Source organism: Ictidomys tridecemlineatus, chromosome 12 (assembly GCF_052094955.1).
Source record: "Ictidomys tridecemlineatus isolate mIctTri1 chromosome 12, mIctTri1.hap1, whole genome shotgun sequence".
In the NCBI taxonomy this organism is placed as follows: domain Eukaryota; kingdom Metazoa; phylum Chordata; class Mammalia; order Rodentia; family Sciuridae; genus Ictidomys; species Ictidomys tridecemlineatus.
In genome coordinates, this window is record NC_135488.1 from 37681474 (window position 1) to 37702375 (window position 20902).

The 20902-nt window shown below is 44.8% G+C and overlaps 2 protein-coding genes across 12 annotated transcripts in view; both read left to right on the forward strand.

Annotated features, from left to right (window-relative positions):
• LOC110596902 (STING ER exit protein) overlaps positions 1–8771 on the forward strand; it is a 56908-nt gene extending 48137 nt beyond the window's left edge. For 2 of the 4 annotated variants that reach the window (XM_078028525.1, XM_078028524.1), the window contains 3 exons: positions 2585–2716; positions 4796–4938; positions 5043–8771. In XM_078028525.1, coding sequence (XP_077884651.1) covers positions 5144–5812 — 669 coding nt within the window. In that variant the 5' untranslated portion in view covers positions 2585–2716; positions 4796–4938; positions 5043–5143 and the 3' untranslated portion in view covers positions 5813–8771. The remainder of the gene's footprint in view (positions 1–2584; positions 2717–4795; positions 4939–5042) is intronic. The other 2 variants (XM_078028526.1, XM_078028527.1) reach the window with 2 other exon arrangements.
• Positions 1–20902, forward strand: part of Inpp4a (inositol polyphosphate-4-phosphatase type I A) — a 131713-nt gene that overhangs the window by 48363 nt on the left and 62448 nt on the right. For all 8 annotated transcript variants that reach the window (XM_021719593.3, XM_078028508.1, XM_078028513.1 and 5 more), the window contains exon 2: positions 20794–20855. The gene's annotated coding sequence lies outside the window, so the exon portion shown is untranslated. The remainder of the gene's footprint in view (positions 1–20793; positions 20856–20902) is intronic.

Consider the following 20902-nt stretch of genomic DNA (forward strand, 5'->3'; position numbering starts at 1 on the left):
ACATCATGAGTTGTGGTCTACAAACTCTCACATGCACTTTCTTATTTTAGATTTTCAGCAAACCTTCTGTTGGTTTGTTTTTTGGGTACTAGGGATAGTACCCAGGTGTAAGGCAAGCGCTCTACCACTGAACTACATCCCTCTCCCAGCAAACCTTGTAGGCAGGCTATCTTTCCCACTTTATGGCAGTGGCCATGGACTCAGAGTCAAGCTTTCCAACAATCAGACAGTTGGTTGAGGGTTGGGGATGAAGATGGAGATGGCACACTGGCTCCATGAGCCCTCTCTTGGTCCAGTGTTTCCTAAAGGGCAGGTCTGCTATTAAAAAACCATTCAGTGATGCTTGTTAAAGCATGGTAAGGACAGTTTTTTTAAGGACTACCTCAGTGTGTTCAGAGACACAACAGGGTCTTGCATTAGGGAGAGAGATTAGGCCCAGTTTCAATTACAGAGGGCAAGTAGAAACATATAGCCAAAGAGTAGGGTGGGGATCAGTGAATGGAAAATTACTTAGAGAGAACATCAGGGGTCAGGGGGATTCTGACTAAACTGGTCTAACCAGTTTTTTTTACTGAAGATAGGCCAGAGTTACTAGTCTTGTACTAGAGTAGTGGTGGTGGTAAGGGATGATGATCTTGGTCATCTATGGATGATGATCAGATGCCGGGGTGGGAGGTCCTTGCTAAACTACCTTAGCAGGGCTCTTGGCTAAACTTGGATTTTTATTAGGTAGTGCACAGATGGGCCTAGAAGAATGTTCAGGATCCAAAGTTTGGCCAACAGAGAATCTTTGTCACTGCCCCTGGTAGGAGAGCGGCAAGCTTTAGATTTGAATAGTTATATATATATATATATATATATATATATATATATATATATATATACACACTAAATATTTAGCTATCAAAATAGTTCATGTAGCACATTTGTTAAAAAATTATTTGAAGAAAAACTCATGAGCCATAGTATAAGTCATGATAGAAGCAATGGCCCCCTGGGTGCCTGCAGTTCAGAAAGTACTGTAGGGTCCGTGCCAACTTTGGGAGATGATAACTTCTTGTCTCAGCCTTGTTGGTTGTGCACAGAATGTCCTCACTCAGACTGGGAATAATGATTTTCTGTGGTGGCCAGGCTTTGTTGTAAGGAGTAAATGACAAAATAGAGTGAGCATAATTTATATCATTTTGGATACTTTGCCAGTGTAGCACAGTAGTTTGGGTGGGTGGGGGATGGCATGGGGTCGAGGGGTGGCAAGTGGTGCAGTGAGGTGCCCAGAGTGTGATTTGCCTGAGACTGAATGGTTAAATGAAGACCTGAACCAGGCCAAGAGCCTAGGTGTTCTGACTTTGTGTCATTTGTGTCCATTGCATTTCTCTGCCTCTCGCTGGTGGTAGGTAGATGTGCCCTATGCTGCCGTACTGAGTGTGCTGTTGGTTTTCAACTGCACGGCTGTTAGGATCCTTGGCTGTGTGTAGAGTAGCTTAGGCTAATTTACGACCTCAGTCATCTTCATGCAGCGTGCCCACTGCCTCCCCATCCAGCGTTCTGGAATGTTTTGAATGTGTTCACCTTGCCCAGTAAGTAAGCAGTTCTCTCCAAGAGCCTAGTTCTCTCTGAGCTCCACTTATAGGGCCAGATCATAGTCTAGGGTGTTAGGTGACACCTGTGTTCTCCAGATGAGAGAGCTCATTCCACTTGCAGAGGCCCACCCTCCCTGGCTGCACTGTCAGTGTCCTGGCCTGTGTTAAGGAGGCTGGGCCTGAAGTGGGCTGGTAAGGGGGGCGCTTAAGGGGCTCGGAGGATGTACCTGCTCCATGCCGGTTTCCAGCTTTTAGTTTTTCTGCAGGTTTCTTCTAATGAGAGATGGCAACAATCTGAAAATTGAATTTTGAAGACATATTTTCTTTGATCCCTTTACTACCCAACTGCCAAGAATATTTACAATAAAATGTAAAAAGTCTAAGTAGAGCTTTTAATTAGCTTTCACTGTCTCGGTGATAGTAACATTACATGTGCTATGTGGCAGGGAGAAACTTTGTGGGGGCCTTTGTTCTCAGTGCATTCTCTTTATTTCAGAATTCAGCTGCAAATATTTGAGAAAAAAGAAGTAATGGCTAAAGTACCTCTTGACATTTTTCTTAGGATTACACAGATATCCCAACCCATTCACATTCTCTTCAGAAACATAACCAGCTTAGGAATCTTTCTGGAATAAGGCCACAGTGAAAGAAAGGGAAACTAGTTCCAGCAGCTTTCTGGAACAATCTCACTTCTGTACTGCATGGGAGAGGTAATTTGGAAAGTCCAGCTCCAAGACAAAATATGGCCCTGGTATAAGATTTTTGCTAATGGACTGGAAATTTCTTGGGTTTTTGAGTTATCAGGTGGTTTTAGTTTCTTTTGTTGTTTGAGTTTTATTTTATATCTGCAGAACCAATTCATCCTTCAGAACTGGTGAGCATGGCTTGACTTTAGGTTTCGTTGTGCTGATGCCAGACTGATCTTTGGATCCCCTGCAGACCTGCTGGGCTGAGGGAGTTTCCTTTTGTATGATGGTTGTAATTGTTGCCTCTCTGTTCTTCAGCAGGTGCATCTTGACCCAGCCTTACCAGGCCTGAGCACAGGTCACTCTTTGCTCTGCTGGTAAGGAATGATGCTCATTGCAATCCTTGTAGATTAGGCAGGATCCTTCCGGTTTGGATCAAGTGAGCAAGAGGTTTGTTCTCCTTCTCCCTCCTCCTCCTCTGTCTCCTTTTTCTTTTTTTTTTTTTTATAAGAATATGGAGCACTGAAGTTCTTTGAACACTTTTCCTTGGTAAAGTGTTCCACCCATCAATAAATTATTAAAACGGTTTCCATTTTTACAGTTAAAGCAGGTAGATAATATACCACTTCACTAGAGAGCTACATATAGTTAAGCATGCAGAACGTGTGACTCAGTATTTCCGAGGTACTTAGAAGACCAAGACATCTTTCCTTGATGTTGATTTGCTGGTGAGGAAGCTAGAAACAGAATTGGCTGGTGGTGCCCACTGGGAGGCCTTGGGCAGGTCGTTCCTAGTCTCCTGGCTTCCTGCCTTGATTCAAAAATAACTTTGTCTTCCCAGCATATCATTGATCTGTGGTTGTTGCTTTGCATTTGGAGCCCTTTAAGGAATTTTGTTGCTACTTAGAAAATATATTTTCTCTTAAAGCCAACTTCTACATTTGTGAATTAGAAAATAAGCTTTCTTAGTGGTGATAAAAATAAGTCAGACCTACCCAACTCAATGCACCTGAAACACAGGAACTTTCAAATTATTATTTGTTCTGCTCTTTCAGTGGTGATCTAGGAAGAAATAATGTATATAGAGTGAATCTGCCAGTGCTTCACAGGCTCACGTGCTATCCTGCTGAAAGTGCCAGGGTGAGAATGGCAGAGGGATCAGCAGGAACAAGGGAGCTGGAATTCTGCACACTGTTGTGCATTGCAGACACCAGTGTTTGCAAATAGGCCTAAGACTATCTTCAGATAAGTCCTAGGACCTGTATCCTCCCTTTGTTTTCCTGAAGCTCCATTAGCAGGGAGTTTTGAAGGTTGCCTGGATTTCAAGTCTTGAATTAGTAATTTGCTTTCCAGTAAATAGAACTGAAACCTGGCTTTGCTTTCAGTGTAAATTAGAATGTGGAGCTTCCCATTCTTAAAGGTCTTGAGTAGTACCAAGTCAGTGGGTTAGTCAGCTTTCTGTCTCTGTGACAAAGGACCTGAAATGAATAACTTAAAAGAAGGAAAGATTTATCTTGGCTCATGGTTTCCTAGGTTTCAGTTCATGTTTACTCAACCCTACTGTTTTTTGAGCCTGTAGTAAGGCAGCACCTGGCAGTGGGAGCATGGAGTAGAGAAAACCTGGTCACCACATGACAGCTGGAAGGAAGAGAGACAGGAAGGAGTCAGGCTTCTAATGTCTCTTTCAAGAGTATGCCCCTGACCATTTAACTTCCTTCTATGCCCCATCTCCTAAGAGTTCCACCATTTCCCTATAGTGCCACCCACTGGTAACCAGTGTTATGGGCCCTTGGGACATTTAGGGTCCAAGCATCTGACTAGCCCCTCTGGGAGCTAGTGAGAGCTTATCTCCTATGTCAAGAGTGCACTCTGCTCTTAAGTACTAGTAAAGGCTTTGGAATGGTTGTATCTCATGAGCAGGCTGACCTTGGGCAAGGCCCCCACTGGCCTGCCATTTTTATGTGGCCTGCACTGCCCTTGTGTTGAGCTGGTTTACTCCCTGTGGTGCTTCCCTTGTTAAACTTCTTGACCATTGAAGTTTTTGTAAGAAGAATGGGATGTAGGCTTCATTCTTGAACTGTAGAGTATGTGTCACCAGTGTGAATTGAGGACAGCATGGTGACTGTTTCTCAAAACACCTTGATACATCATCACTTATCAAACCAGAATGTTTTCCAGTAAATTAATGGAACCTGTTGAGAACCATAAGAGAAGGAAATTGCAAGTACTTGTACAAAAATAACAGAAGCCCCTACTCATAGAGCCAGCTTGTCACCGTAGAAGCCCTGTCTTAAGTTGCAGCTTGCTGATTCATGGTGCGTGGGGGGTGCATTGCCCATCCTGTTTTCCCACTGAAATATCTTGTTTCTGTGCAATACTTACCTAAGTGTTGGCTCCTCTTTTTGCCTTTTCACTTTACTATAAGTTGGTATTGTTGGCTAGGCTTATCTCAATCCTGTTCAAAAAGTTTTGTTTTTTAATAATTTTAGTTGAAATATTTTTGACAAAAACATTGACTTTGTTTTCAAGGAGCTTAGTTTCAGCCCAAGAAATGGAAATCAATCATGAAGGATACAAAGAAGCTGCTCCCATCCTGAAGTGTTCTTGCCTTCTCCAGGAAGATCCATTTCCTCTTGGTATCTGTGTTGCTTAATGTGAAGGCTGGAGATCAGGTCAGAGCCTGAGCGACCACAGGGGACACTTGTAAAGATGATGGGCGGGGAAAGAGAGGGAAATATCATTTAGTGTGTTTTGAATCTGAACTGTTTCCTTCCAGGGGTTCCTGAAAGGGATGGAAGGAAGAAAATTATAGTCCAATAAATAATATAAGACAAAAATAATAGATGTGAACGTGCTTAAAAAACGAAAAACTCGACTATGCCTAAAGTAGTGTCTCGGTCGGTTGTCTGCTCCGATACCCGGGACCGCGAGGAATATGACGATGGTGAGAAGCCCCTCCACGTCTACTACTGTTTGTGTGGCCAGATGGTCCTGGTGCTGGATTGTCAGTTAGAGAAGTTGCCCATGAGGCCTCGAGACCGATCCCGTGTGATTGATGCTGCTAAACATGCTCACAAATTTTGTAATACAGAAGATGAGGAGACTGTGTATCTTCGAAGGCCTGAAGGCATTGAACGACAATACAGGAAGAAGTGTGCCAAGTGTGGACTACCTCTCTTCTACCAGTCCCAGCCGAAGAATGCCCCTGTGACCTTCATCGTGGATGGAGCAGTAGTGAAATTTGGTCAGGGTTTTGGGAAAACAAATATATATACTCAGAAACAAGAGCCTCCAAAGAAGGTGATGATGACCAAACGGACCAAAGACATGGGCAAGTTCAGCTCTGTCACCGTGTCTACCATTGATGAAGAGGAAGAGGAGATTGAGGCTAGGGAAGTTGCTGACTCCTATGCACAGAATGCCAAAGTGATTGAAAAACAGCTGGAGCGCAAAGGCATGAGCAAGAGACGACTGCAAGAGCTGGCTGAACTGGAAGCCAAGAAAGCTAAAATGAAGGGGACCTTGATTGACAACCAGTTCAAATGACCAAAGCTTTTCTTTGAGCCCAGACGGAGGCAAGCATTTAGATCAAGAAGAAAAATAACTTCTTGATTATATGGACTGGTTTCTGCTTATTCCCAGGAGAAGACATTACTTTATTTCCCATTGACTCACTCTCATTCAGTGAGGTCTTTGAGTCCATTTGACCTGCTTTCTAAGAGATGGATGTTTCTAAGTCTTTATGTAGGTTTCTGTACTAATTTTTGTCCATTTGATGTAAACTTCTTCAGCTGTGTAAGAACTTTATGAATTGATCAGTGCTTGAGTGTCTCTAGTTTCTAAAATGACTTTTTATTCCTTTTCCAGTTAATAGAATACTGAAAGACTTTTGGAAAAAATATTATGTTGTGTCATAGAGAAAAGTAGCATGGATTATATTTAAAATTACAACAAGTCATATCCTTTTAAGTGACTCTGTCACTGGTCTTAGAATGGTTCTTAGGAATGGCTGTGGTTTGAATCTTTGTATTGTCAGCAGAGTTTCATTGAAAGCCAAAATCTGCATAGAACTTTCTTTACTTCAAATATTGGAGCTGTAGGTGAGCCATACTATATTAGACTTTATTCTTAAAGAAGGAGATGCCACAGGGCTGGGGATATTGCTCAGTCACAGAGTGCATGCTAGGCATGTGTGAGGTCCTGGGTTCCATCCTTGGCACTACATATGCATGTGCATGCTTGCACACTTGTGCTCACATACCCTAAAAGGAAAAGCCACATTGTAGTGAGGGAGTTGGTTAGCTCACATTTGAGTTAAAATAGGGTCTTAATAAGTAACCCAAGGGAGCTACCATCTAGTGAGACAGCTAGGAGTACTGCTTCTCTGTGTGGTACATGAGATAAACAAAATTATCTGCTAGATATCTTTTATTTTACATTTGCTTTGCAGAGGAATGTTGTATGTATAAATATCATTTTATGTCATGCTGCTTCAATGATGTCAATATCTGTGTATTTATTTGAACCCATATTTTTATCTGTTCTCCGTATTACAAAGTGTGGGGTCAGAAAGCATGTTAATCTCCTTATTAATCTACAGTGGATTGCAATTATTAGCAAGCATCCAAGACTTGTTTTTGAGGTGCTGCTGGGAAATGGTAGTACAGTTTTCTTTGTGCGCTTTCTGATTTCTTTATTCCATGGAAAAGTAGGTTGGAACCAGGGAGATGTAATCTAGTCTGAGCTGGACAAAAGGGGGGTGGAGCTCCTGGGAAGGCTTCAAATGGGGCATGTTATCATCTTCCAAGTTATTCTCCTACATCCACCGAGGCTTTAGCAACTGAGTCTTCCTTTCCACCTCATCTCTTATCCTTATTCTGAGAAAGAAATAACCATCATATGGATGAACAACTTTGACCATCTCACAGTTTCTCAACCTCAACTTCTGACAATGACCTCTACCTTTACTTCACTGTAGCCATAAGCTCCCATGATTACAGTCTGGATATCATCTATACCACCTCTGAAATCCAATATTTTATTCTTTGATGACAGTCATACTCAATTCTTCTAAAGCTGTTTTATTTTTAGATTTGAAGGGTGATTATTAGTAGTAAATACTGAAAAATAGTACTAGTAATAGAAAAAATACTCACCACTCTTTATTGAGTACTTAGTATGTGTCAGATGCCAGGGAAAGTACTTTACAGGTATTATCTAAACAACATGATAATTCTTTAAGATGTTACTGTACCCATTCTAAAAATTAGTATTCTGACACTCAGAGAGTTTAAGTTTCCCAAGATCCTGTATGTGGTAAAGACAAAAGTTTGATTTTAGAACTAAAACATGAAAACTGCTTCTCCTGTAATTTTTAGAATATATATTATTAATATCAGAACACATTTTCATTTCGAGAAACCAAAAAAGTGCATTAACTCCTTGTAACAAATCTGTGGTTACATTTCGACATATTTTCTGAAATATTTGTCTTTAGATACTAGTTCTAAACCATTTCAATATCTGGTTGATGTTGTATGTTTTGCTTCATCTATATGATTATAAAATGTTATGTCATTAGCACCAAGCAACATATGCTCTTTATTATGTTTTATTCTTTTATGTTGAAGTAATTGTTTAAAAATTAGCATGGTTCCTCTTTTCTATTAACTCATATTATTTTATAGCAGATAGTGTTTTAATGTTAGTATAAGAGATGAAGAGCCATATTGAAATTTTGGAGAGAACCACCTCTCCTCTTTTTTGCAAAATATCCACTATGAAAAATATTAAAATGTTTGTGAAATTAAAAAACAAAAACCAAAAACCTCCAGAAGGGAATATGATTGCATCTTTTATAAGCTTTTGGTTGTAATTTGAATTAATATGCTCTGTTTTGCATATGAGAAACAGGACTAGCCTGTTTTTAGGTCCTGACTTCTCTCTGCAGCTGTGACCTTGAGGGAGCTTCTCTACCCCAGTGTACCTGGCTGCCAGGTGTTAACTCAAGAATCTCCATCCTCATTGCCCTGCCCTGCAGTAAGAGAACCAATGAAGAGACATGGAAGACATCTACAGAATGTGTCATGGTGCTCGCACATACACTTCCTCCTCAGTGAGGATTACTACCCAAGGAGTCTCTGGGCAGGGTGTATCTGCCCACCGAGGCCAGAGGAAGGCAGGCAAGCAGCCAGAAGGCATTGTAGGCTTGATTTAAAAGGAGAAAAGTGACTGCTGAAGTATTCACCACCTGGGATTCTTTGACTTCCTGTTCATAGTCCAGGGAGGGTAGAGCTGTATCCTGCTCCTCTTCCTGCTTGACAGCTCTCAGGAAGTGGGTAGCCACAGTTGTTTTAACCAGATAGCTTCTGGGTGGCCTCAGGCAGGGCAGGGGTGAAGTAGGAGTATAACATTGATTAACTTAACTGGAGTCGGTTAAGCTGTGATCCTGCAGTGGTTCCCATGCAGCAGCCCCATGTGCCACATTAAAGTAATATAAACCTGAGTTCATTTGTGTTGGGGTTTTGCTTGCCATTAATTTATAAGCCTCTTTTAGCAGTTTAAGAGCTCTAAACAAGAAGAGTTTATTCCTAATTCTGTGTTTATGTAATGTTTTTTAAACAATATAAAAAACTTCTACTTAACACTGGGACTTCTTTGATTTTTCTTTTTGCAATCTTAAGAAACACTTGCTGTAAGCAAGTCTCGATTGGCTACTACTAAAAGTTGAGATGGATTGAGGTGATTCTGTCTATACTCCCCCAGTCTCTTTGTAGGAACCCTCTTTCACCCAAACTCTTAGGTAGTGTGGGAGGCCTAGTGCTACAGTAGGACCCCAGCCCTCCAGCCATGGGTACCTGGCTTGAGCTTAGCCCTTCGATTCCCTTCCCTGGAGAAGCTTGGAGAGGAGCCACTCAGTCAGTCTCTCTGGGGGCTTACAGGACACTGGGAAGTTTAAAGTTGGGGGCTGCCTTACTTCCCACTACGTAGACTGGCTCATCTGTGAATGAGGAGACTGATACGGATAAGCAGAGGGGAGCTGAGGAGGGCTGCCTGTGCTCTTGGCTTTGGAGTCCATGTGCAACCTGAGGAGGACCAAGGAATTTCTTGTAGAGGGGGACCTCAACTCAGAGTGAGTGGAGTTCTTGACAAACATCACAGAAATGAGTTTAAGGACAAGTTAGAGGCATATAAGTTTAAGAAAGCAAAGAATACATGTTCAAGGGAGAACATGGGCTATCTCAGGAGTGAGAGACACTTTAGAGTTCTTGGGCTCTTTTAATTAAAGGAAACTTGATGAGTGGGCATGGAAGGTATAGAGGGGTGACATAAGTTTATGGTGGTCTGGTCCTTCTCAGGATCTTTAGGCCTAGGTGATCTCCATTATTTGATCAGTAGATAATATTGGAGAAGTACTCTGTATTACAGGTTTCTTAAAATAGTGCATTTCTCTTTGCTTAATTATTATGTGGGCTGATTAAGAGGGCACAAGTTATCTTTTTTAAGTGGGTGAATTTATGGTAATTCTTAAGATTTACAGATTTCCCAGAAATTTGGCAGTGATAGGCCTAAGAGAGAGAACTGGATTTGGAAGTGAAGGTATGAGGAGCTTTAGAACAAAGCTTTTAGATTAAGCTTATATTTTCTTATTCTTCCTTTTGTCTCTACCTTTTATTTTTTTTTCCATCCCACCTCAGATGGGCTGGACTAGCTGTGTTCCTGCTCCAGTTTTCTAAGTCGGTCTAGAATCTTTAGGTCACATGTGATGAGCTTCCACTTACGCTCATCTGAGTGAGTTGGGTTTCTCCACTGTTGTGCAGCAGAGGAGTACTGGCTGTTAATGCAGTAGTTCCCCCTTGTCCTCAGGGGATATGTTCTAAGCTCCCCAGTGAATGCCTAAAACATGGATAGTTCAAACCCTATATATACTATGTTTTTTCCTAGACATGCATGTCTAGGATAAAGTTTAATTTATAAATTGGGCCCAGAGATAACAATAATAAGCAACAAAAATTGGACAATTGCTGTATTATAATAAATAGAACAATTATAATAGAAAGTACAAGAAGAATTATTTGAACACAAGTGTTGCAATACCATTAGATCTCATAATTGAGATGACTGCTAAATGTCTAACAGATCAGTAGCATATACAGTATGGATACAGTGGACCAAGAGATGATTTTCTTCTTGGACAGAATGGAGTAGGACAGGTTGTATCACATTGTTCAGAATGGCATGCAATTTAAAACTGATGAATGGTTTACTTCTGGAATTTTCCATTTAATATTTTAGTCATTTGAAACCTTGGAAAGTGAAACTGCAGATAAAGAGATAATGACTTACCTGTTTGGATGAAGATAGCAAAAGTCTTCAGAACCTGTCTACCATGAGAGCCTCATTGTTGAACCCCTTGGGAATGGGCACATGGGGTGCTGTCTTAAGGAGGCATGAGTAGCTGTGATCATCCCACTCCTGAAGGAGGAGGAGAGGCAGAACTTGAGATGGAGGCTTCCTGGTGGAGGTAGGGTCCAACTTCCTGTGGCCTCTGGGTGGAGGGAGGTAGAAGCAGCCACCAGGACAGGCCTTCCCAGGCTTGGGTTTGGGTGGAAGAAGAAAAGAGAATAGAAAGACCTGCCTTAGGCAAAGAACAGGGCACACCCAGCCTGTTACTGGAGTTCAGAGCCCCACCCAGACGCAGAGGAGCCCAGGCCAGGTGGGTTTACATTGTGTAGACTTCTAGCTGTATCTTCTAGGACAAGCTTGAGTAAGTGCCCTGGGTTGGTGGGGCGCATCTGGATGTGTGATACTTTCCTTCAGGGGTTGGTGTGGACCCTCACTCAGATAAGTTGACCCACAGGTCTCAGGTAAGCCATTGTCCTCATCACTTTGGCTCACAGTTTTCAGAAACTATGTGTTCTCATTGATGTGGGAGTTGGTAAATAATGATGGTTTCCTCAATCCATTTATACACCTATTTGGAAATTTCTGTGGCACTAATGGAAGGCCTTCCCTGCCAACATAGAGGCGAACTTTCAGTTAATTGTGGGAGGGTTTCAAGTGGCTGAGTTCACAGTGGAGCAAGAAATGAGACTTGTTAAAGCCATTGACAGTCATAGGAGAGAGAACAGCACTGACACTGTGGACATTGTCTCCAAGACTCCATTGGCAGCCCTGATGACTCCATAGTCAGTCACCATTCAACACAGGGTTCTCATTGTCTCTGTTGTACTGGGAAACTCATCAAATGACAAGTGTCACTTCGTGCATGGGAGTGAGAGGGGAATGTCTGAGAACACTAGATTGATTGACCACAAGAAAAGCCTCCAGAACCCCTGCTGCTGGCACAGGGGTAGGGGGTGCCCTGGCTGGAAAGGAGCAAGGGTGGGTTCCTGAGGAGGTTAGGCCACCACCAGTGTGGCCTCGGATTGTCTGCCATATATGTTTTTGTTACATTTCTTGTGGCATAGCTCCTGATGAAGCTTCCCTGTTCGTCTCTGAGTTCCTAAATTTTCCATAATGGACCTTCATCTGTTTGTGTAAGAAAATACCAATTTATGCATAAGAAACAGCATGAGGTATAGAAGCAAGAAAGTGTAGGTGTTTAAGAAAAAGTGGCTGAAGCGTGAGGTAGGAGGGTTTGTTATAGCAGAGGTGGCCAAGGGGACCACACACCAACTACAGCTGCTCTTGATGCCCGGTTAATGTCACATCTGCTATTTTTAACTCATCTCTCATCACCCAGACTGCAAGCTCCCAGACCCAGGGCTTGGCGCATGTGCTGCTCTGCACAGGCATTTTACTGCGCTCTTTTCAGGGTGTCTTATTTTCAACTACTTCCTATACCGATAATCCCCTGGAGGTTTGTGGCTTCTAGGTAGACCACTAAGGGCCAGGCTTCAATTCTAACCTGACCCTGAAGGCCTCTTGGAGAAGTTGAGATTCAGGAAGGACACAAAGAAAGTGAGGCAGCTGCTCCATTGTCCCAGGAAGAAGAGTTCCAGAGAGGGGAAGTTGGTGTGAAGGCCTTCCAGATGAGGTCTGACCAGCAGGCAAGCTGGCCTGGGCAGGGTGAAGATGCTGCTAGAAGGCTCAGGGTCCTTACTGCTGCTGTCATAGATAGACTGGGCTGTAGGAGGGACACTGGTCAGAAGCCCAAGGTGGGGGTGCTCGAGTGCTGAGGGGGTTGAAGTCTGTATCTGTGGGGAGGGTTGAGCTGACAGAATCGTGATGGATTGGGATGCAGATGAGAGGAGGAATCAGAGAAGGCTTGCCCTGATTTTGTTTTTTGCTCTGAGCAGTGGAAAAGATGGAGCCACACTGACTGAAATGGGAAAACTAGAGGGGCTTGGGACCAAGAAAGAAAGGCGAAATCATCTGGGCTCGTTCTGCTCTTGTGAAAATTGTCCTCTGCTCAGTCATTTGAAGGATGTCCACTGGCCTATCTAATAATGTCTCTTTTTGGGCTGCTGTACTGTACCTGAGATTAGGTCATTCATAAACCACAAAGATTTATTTATTACAGTTCTAGAGGGTAGGAAGTTCAAGATCACGGTCTGGTGAATGTGTTCTTGCTGTGTCCTCACATATGGAAGACAGCAGGGCAAAAAGGGCCTAGCTAGTTCCCTATTAAATTGGGTGAAAACTCGTTACCATTGTCACTGGTAGAGAACAGGGCTGGAGAAATGGGAAGCCAGAGGTACAGGGTTGATCATCTCCCAGGTAGCACAAGCAGGTGGGGGGTGGGGGCAGGTGTTTGTGTCTGTGGGTGAGAAGGGATGCAGATTACTGGCACTTTCTTAACTTCCTTTGCTTGATTTTCTAAAGCACTGTCTTTTCTGCTGTTAAGCATTAGCAGCTGCACTGATGCTCTGCAGCATGGTGAGTTCTTTGGTCAGAGCTTTCCTCCCATTAGTTCTCTTCCCCTGTGCAGGTACTGGGAGCAGAAAGTGCCAGAGAGCTGAGCTCTGCCAAGAGACAGAGGAAGCCTCTCCAGCATAGAGAGCTGCTTAATAGATGCAAAGCCTGGAACATCAGAGCTTCCACCTCACTTTCTTCCCCAGGGAGCTGGGGTCTCCTCACCCATCCTTCTAACAGAGTTTTGTCCTCATTGTATGATTAGGCAAACTCAGGCACAGGGACAGGACCTTGGAGAAGGTCATATGCTTGTTTGTGCTCCACCAGGTGTCAGCTGTCTTCCCCACTGGTGTGACGCCAATGCCCAGGCTGCTCCACAAGCCATGGTGCCTCCAGGAAGGGTTTCCGTTCAGCAACACCCTTTATGTTTAATATTTGTTTTGGAAAACATGGTCAATATAATCTGCAACATAGCAAGTGCTTTGGACTGTGGAGAAGAGCTCTGCTTAGAGGAGTCAGAGAAAGCTGGAGAGTTGGGTGGAACTCACCCAGACTTGGCTGTGGACAAAGGCCCTCCAGGCTTATCGAATCCCAGTATAAAAGCACCCCCAGTATAAAGGCACCCCCAGTATGAAGGCACCCAGGGCTGTCCTCAGGGGAGGAGAGGAAAAGCAGAGGTGAGAACCTGGCACAAGGCTCCTTGAGGGTGTTCTGGGTGTTTCTCTTCAGGGCATCCATTATTCCTGCTGTGCAGATTTGGAGCCTGAGGTTGAAGAAGTTGACAACTCTTGCAAGGCTGCCTTAGGGGAGGGGGACTCTGAAGTGGCATGCTTCGCAGATTGAACTGAAGGTGTAGGTTGCAGAAGGACAGGTGTGAAGAGCTTGCGGTGGAGGCTTAGGAGCCTGTGAGATCTGAGCCATAACACGTGAGGAGCATGATGAAGACCTTCCTGTGTCCTCCCCAGCTCTTCTCTCCACTCTTCCTTGTCCTGGGAGCCTCTGGCCATTGTTCCCCTATTACCTGATCCTTTGAGGCAGGTGGCATTGTTTGCCTTTTATGGTCGGGAGGCAGTTTGATTTTGCCTCAAAGATTAAGAACTTCCCTGTGCAGATGACTGCTGTTTGAAAGGGAAAATTAAGAGACCGCAGCCTCTGCTGTTCTCTGGCATTTTAGTGAGGGAGGAGGCAAGGGGTGGGGAGCAGCCGTTGATTGAAGGAGTCTTCAGATCTGCTAAATTAAAATACAGGACTCTGTACTGCCGCCTTCTAGCTGGGCCTAGTCCTTCCTTCCTCTTCCTCCCAGAGCTCTCCCTTTAACTTTTAATGACCCATGCCCAGCCCACCCGCTTTTATTCTCATCTGATGGCGGCGATTTTCTCTTGTACTGAATACCTTCCTCCTCACCTCCTCGGTTGGCCTGACTTAAGGAAGGGTGGGTTTGACTGTCTTCCTGCCTGGGCGCACACTTTTCTCTGCACACCCTTCCCTGTCAAGGCTGGCGTTTCCATTGGAGCTGTCACCACTCATTCATTCCACATGTAAGGCAGAGCAGGTTTCTGCCACCACTGGCTGTTGCTCTGGAACAGAAGCCAGGCTTTCCTGGCCCTGTGGGTGCCACCTGTCCCTTTGATGGGATCAGAGAATGAGCTGTGGTGGCAGGTGGGTATGTGGAGCCACTTCTGGACCACCACTGCCTTTCCCTGGAGTGAAGCCTCTGAGTTCTGGTCACCCTTACCTTGGTTCTCTTCCTCTCTGTGGGCCTTGCCCTGTGCGTCTTGCCCATCCCTGTCACTGTAGCTGTCTGGATCTGACCCATTCCATCTGTGGCACTGGTGCTTCACTCACCCTATGCCCACTTCCAGGTTTGTGCCTGTGTTGTGAAGTTTGCACCCATGTTGTTGTCAGCCCTTATTTGCTGGGCTTCCCATGGGTCCAAGTCCAGGTGGAGTCCTGGGTAGCCTCAGTTCCCTCTGGCCCTAGGGAATGTGTGGACATAGAGGCTGATCTGGAATACTCATGGCAGCAAGTGGCTCATCTTTTCTGCTTTGGTTGGGTTAGCAGTTCTAGGACCACAACAGTGAAACTGCCCTCTTAGCACTAAGGCCATCTCATACCATGGAGGGTCTGGAGCCTCAGGGTCTAGGTCTAGCCCAGGGGACATTGTAGGTAGAGAAGCACTAGATGTGTTCTGGGTGTCCTGAGCCTGGCCTGAAGTTAAAGAGGGTGTGAAATTCGATTTCCTCTTTCAATTCTGATTCCAAAATATAGCTCTTAGAATCTCCAGAGTGATAAGTGTCTTTTCTATGCTAATGAGATAGCTGGTGGCTGGGGACTCCTGAACCACCTTCCTGAGGGGTTGCCAGGAACCAGTCATGTGTTTAGAGGGTTGGAAGTGGCTGAGCTGAAAAACCAGTGCTAATGATTTCATCAGCCATGCCTATTCAGTGAAGTTTCTATGAACACCCAGAAGATGTGACTTCTGGGAGCTTCCAGCTGGCTGAATGTATGGAGGTTCCTGGAACGTGGCTGCCCTTCCCACAGGCCTTGCTCTGTGCATCTCTTCATCTGGCTTTCACCTGTACCCTTTGTAATAGCCTTTAGAATAAACCAGTAGTAGACCAGTAAACATGAGTAACTGTTCCTCCGAGTTCTGGAGCTGCTGTAACAAATTAATTGAACCTAAAGAGAGTCAGAACTCCCAGGTGATAGCCAGGGGTCAGAAGTATAGGTGACAATCTGAGCTTGTGATTGGCATCTGAAATGGGGGGGGCAGTCTTGTGGGCCTGAACCCACAGCCTGTGGGCTCTGACACCATTTTCAGATGGTGTCAGGATCAAATTGGATTAGAGTAGAGGACTCCCAGCTAGTGCCTGCTGGAGACTGTGTTGTGGAATTGATTGGTGCGTGGGAATATCCCAGGTACCTGGGCTTCATAAACCTGTTCTCGATTGTGAGAGAACTGTAGCAGAAACTGAGTTTTTTCCTGGTTCCCGTAGGAGGCAAATGCTCTTGTCTGGTTGACTTTCTACTGATGTGAGATCTTTATTTCTCTGCGTTCTTCCTATTTCTTGGCCTCTTGGTGGTCCCTCTATCACCTGTGTGCTCCTTTGTCCTGAACCAGCCATACTTCACCCAGAGAACAAAGCATCCTTTTCTCCCAGGCTGTGCTCAAGTCTTAAGTGCTGATTGTCATGTTTGTTTCATTAGAGTGGCTAATTGAGTGCCTGGTATTGCCAGACATTTCAGGGTAACTAACATTAGATGCTATAACAAAACCCCCCAAACCTCAGGGTTTGCTATCCATTTGATGACATGCGTTCTCTTGCTGAAAGGGGTCCCATGTCTCCAGAGTGGGGAAAGGGGGCATGAGTTTCATGATCAATTGCTGCTTCATCCACAAAGGCTTATTTCTTTCTTAACTTAAGCCCAGTATGTATGTGGGGAAAAGGAGGGGAGAGGGCTGTGCTCCACAGGATCTCAAGGACCTGATTTCCTTCCATCTTGTGACTCTGAGTTACCCTGGGGCCTTGGAATCATCTGCCTACTCCACTACAAGCTGGGAAGAGATCTCAAGAGTGTTTTACCATCCACATGTAGGCAGGTGCCTCTTCTGCACTCGTCACACAGCTTGACAAAACTGGAAGGGTACTAGAGAGAAGGACCTGTCACTGTGCCTGAGAAGGGGGGTGGAGCCAGAGAGGTGAGCACAGAGGCTGATGATTTGTTTAAGCATCAGGTATGCATTAGGCACCCTGGTGCAGGGTTAGGCTTGAGCTAGGCACCTCAGAGGACATGGGAGAAACACAAGGTTCCCAGATGGCTCTTCCACTGTCACTCGAGGAAGTGCAGTAACCTGAGGTACAGATGCTTAGCCCTGTCAGGGGAACCCTTCTCAGTAAGGTCTGTCTACAGTAAAGGCTTCCTGGAGGAAGGAGACATTTGTCATCTTAGGTTGTTATAATAGTAATTTTGGGTGCCCATGAGTGGTGAGACACCTCATCGAGCAGTGATATCAGCTATCCTGGATTCCGGCTTTTGAGAGAAAGTTCCTCTTCTTTTCCACCTCCTAAAGTAGCTCTCCCTCAGGGGCCGCTGACTCACACTGACTCTCATAGTTTTCATGGTCCTGTCTGTCCCTGTGTTTGTACTCTGCCTGTGTGTGCACAGTGGGGGCACAGGGAAGGTTCTTGGCTTGTTTGCTGCCACAAGGCCAGCAAAGGGCTGGGCGGGGCAGCAGAGGAGCCCCAGTCATATTTGGGCTTTTTGCTTTGCGTGGATTCTGGTAGTTCATTCTTCACCTCCAGGTGACCTTGAGAAAATCACCTGTCTGTACTTGTGCAATCTCATCTTTGCAACTTCTTTTGAAGATTATTTTCAGAAGAATGCCAGTGTATAAGATGGACCAAAGTGGAGTTCTTATGGCTCATCCCTATCCTCAGGACTGTCTCAGCAGCCCCTGAAAGGCCACTGAAGGCCAGGGGCCTCTCAGACTCCTTCATGGCCTGAGATTCCTAAGTTCCTTCCCAAGCCGGGTTCCTTAGACGCTTCCGAGAGTCCTTGCCAGCACTAACGAATCCTACTCCCTGCATGGAGCCCCACATCACTCTGACTCACCAGGATCCCTTGTCATCATTGCCTAGGAGAGGGGACCTTGGTGGGAGGGACCTCAGGGTTTGCTATTCATTTGATGACATGCGTTCTCTTGCTGAAAGGGGTCCCGTATTTCCAGAGTGAGGAAAAGGGGCGTGAATTTCATGATCAATTGCTGCTTTCTTCTTGCCCCCAAGAAGAAATTTCAGCCCCCAAAATAACTCCAACATTCTCTCTCTGCTCCCTGAATTAAGCCCTGTTTTTTTTCTTCCTCCTAATGAGCTTTGTCTGATCTTCAGATGAAGCTGGGAAAGAAAACATGGGCTTTGGGAATACAGGAGTCCTTGGTGAATTATCTGAAATTAATGAGACCAAGAAGGAAAATTGAGTTCAGCTGTGCAAATTAGCTTCACGTTCTGGGTCTTGGTGACTTCAATTGCAGATTCTAATTAAATGCCCCCAAATAACTATGAAGTGGCTTCTGAGGTATTTTTGACCTAAAAGTTTCTCTGACCCATGATCTAGTGTAAAATTAGTCTGTAGATGTTCTACTCGAAGGTTTTCTATTTCCAGAGACGTCACCACACCTATAATAATGTAAAAATGTGCAGGGACCCAGCTGGAGGAGGAGAAGGGATTAAAGTGGAGCCCCCAAGGACTGGCAAGATGGTGGGGTACAGATGAAGCCCTCGGTTAGGTGATGTGTCTCCGCTGTCCCATGCAAAGTGTCTCCCTGACTCCTTCAGTCCCAAACTGAGCAGGGATGAGGTACAGGAAGACAGAAAACACAAACCCCATGATCACCCCAGACATGGCCAGTGTCTCAGTGTGGTCTCCCTGGGGCTCCTTCCCTCTGGGTCATTGCTCTTTAAATAACTGTGACCAGATCGCAGTTGGAATAGTTCATTAAAGCACACCTGATACACAGAGCCCACATCAGCGTTTGTTCATGCTGTGTTGTCTTTATTATAGTTAGTAGAGGAATAAAATGCACATTTTATTGAGGTGCAAAACCCACTCATGCACAGCTCAGTGAATCTTCAGTGTAGTCACTCAGGGAACCAGACCCCAAACCAAGAAAGAGAGTGTTACCAGAGCCCCACTAGCCCTTCCCAGTGGAAAGCCCTCTGCTGACTCCTCACTCACTTCCATGCCTGGGGGCACCCCACACAGGCAGCCCTGCCTAGAGCAGGCTTTGTGTGCTTGGCTTTCCCCATGACACTGTCTCCAAAGTTCATCCACATTGTTCCAGCCATCCTGCTGTTGATTAGGGTTTGGATTATCTCTGGGATCTTACTATCAGTTAAGGCTGTCACTGCTCTAAATGTTCTGCACACATTTGTTTTGGTGGACATAAGTATGCATTTCTGTTAGCTGTTGCACCCTTAGTGGTGTCTTGGGTCATGGGAGAGGCAGATGCTCGGCTTGCAAAGAGATGGCCAGGTTTTCAGAGTGGCCACACTGCTTCTGCTGCAGCAGCTACGTGGGGGCAGTTACCATCCCACATCCTTGCCAGCACTTGGCTCTGCCCACTCTTTCCCTTGAAGCTCCTCTAGAGGGTGTTCAGGGGTAGCTCATGGTTTCATTTTGCATTCCCTGATGACAAATGAGGTTAAAGAACTTCTCATGTGTTTATGGGCTTTATTAGGATCATTTTAGCAGCTGTATAATAAATAGCATATCTTATGGTTTTTCCAGAACATACGTACTGATAGCTGGTCTTTGTCATTAGAAGTAATGCTACAGGTGTCTCTGTTCAGTAGTCCATTACATATTTTATATTATTGGCAAGAATCTTGTTATTGCTTACAAATCTTGTATCACTTACGAATATTGTTATCACTTATAAATTTTGAAGATTTGTTTTCTGAAATGCTTATACAACTTTAAAATGTTACCCGTGTATAGGAGAGCCCTGTGCAGTGTCCCCCAGGTCCACTAGCAACATGTATTTTCATTAGAGGAACAGATAAACCTCCACTAATTTAGGTGAAGAAAGGTGTATTTAGCATTGCTTTCATTATTATAGAGTTTGGTCTCTTTTCCAGATTATTTACCATGTGTATTCATCTTTCATGAGTTCATACCACTTGCCACTTGCATTATTAGTGAATTATTGTTCATTTATAACAAGATTACTGTAAAATGCCGGTTTTAGTACTATAGTTGTACAGTTGTACAGTTTGCACTGAATATTTTTTTGGCTTGTACACCTTTGTGTGGGGGTGGGGATGGGCCGGAGTACTGGGGATCAAACTCAGGACCTTGTATATGCTAAGAAAGCCCTCTATCACTGAGCTTCATCCCCAGCCCTCGTAAACCTTTTGACTATACCTGCATGCCTGGCTGTGATTAAACCAACAAAACAGTGAATCTTTCCCTTAGTGATTTCTAAAGTGGCTCCCCTGTCAGGCCAAGGTTCTGTTGCTGAGGTGCCTAGCTGAGGGCCCCTGAGCATCCCCAGTGGAAGAGATAGGGACCAGAAACAGTCTGCCTGAAGGCTGAGCACACTTTTCTTGTTGTCTTCCCCTTCCCAGAACCTGGGACCTTTCAGGTAGCTCATGAGCTGGGCCCTGGGTCCTGAGTGGGGCCTGGCACTTCCTTCTGGGAGCCAGGCAACAGCAGCAGGGGCAGAGGGAGGTTCAGTGGAGTCCTCTTCTCACATATTTGGTTTTCAGCTGCAGCCCTGTGTGACGTGTACAACTAGTCTTATCTTCAGTGCCAAAAGGCATAGCCTCTAAGGGTTCTCCTGGAGTCTGGTTTTGTGAGCAAGAAAGCTGGAACTCAGATTCACATCTCTGTGTTTTTCCTAAACCCACTCAGCTGCTTACTTGGCTCTGTAGGGCAGGCCCAGACTCCCCCAACAGATTACCCCTTGGCAGCTGGGGGAAGGAATGGGCACTTTTTATTTCTTATTCTTTTAGGTTTGAGCAAGATTTGTGTTTTTGAGCCAAAAGTTAGATTGGGGTATAGAGCTCAGACAACATGGAGTAGCTCTTGGCTCCCCACCTTTCTAGGCTTTGTGTTCTCAGGAGCTTCAGATTGACCAGCTCATCAAGTTTCTACTTTTCTGTTTTTAGATAATGGATTTGGACGATCTTCTATGAAGAAATGCCACGTGGTCCAAAAGCAAACATGTCCAGTAAGTCACTTGAATTGAGTCAAGAGAAGAAGCCCAGGTCCTTCAGG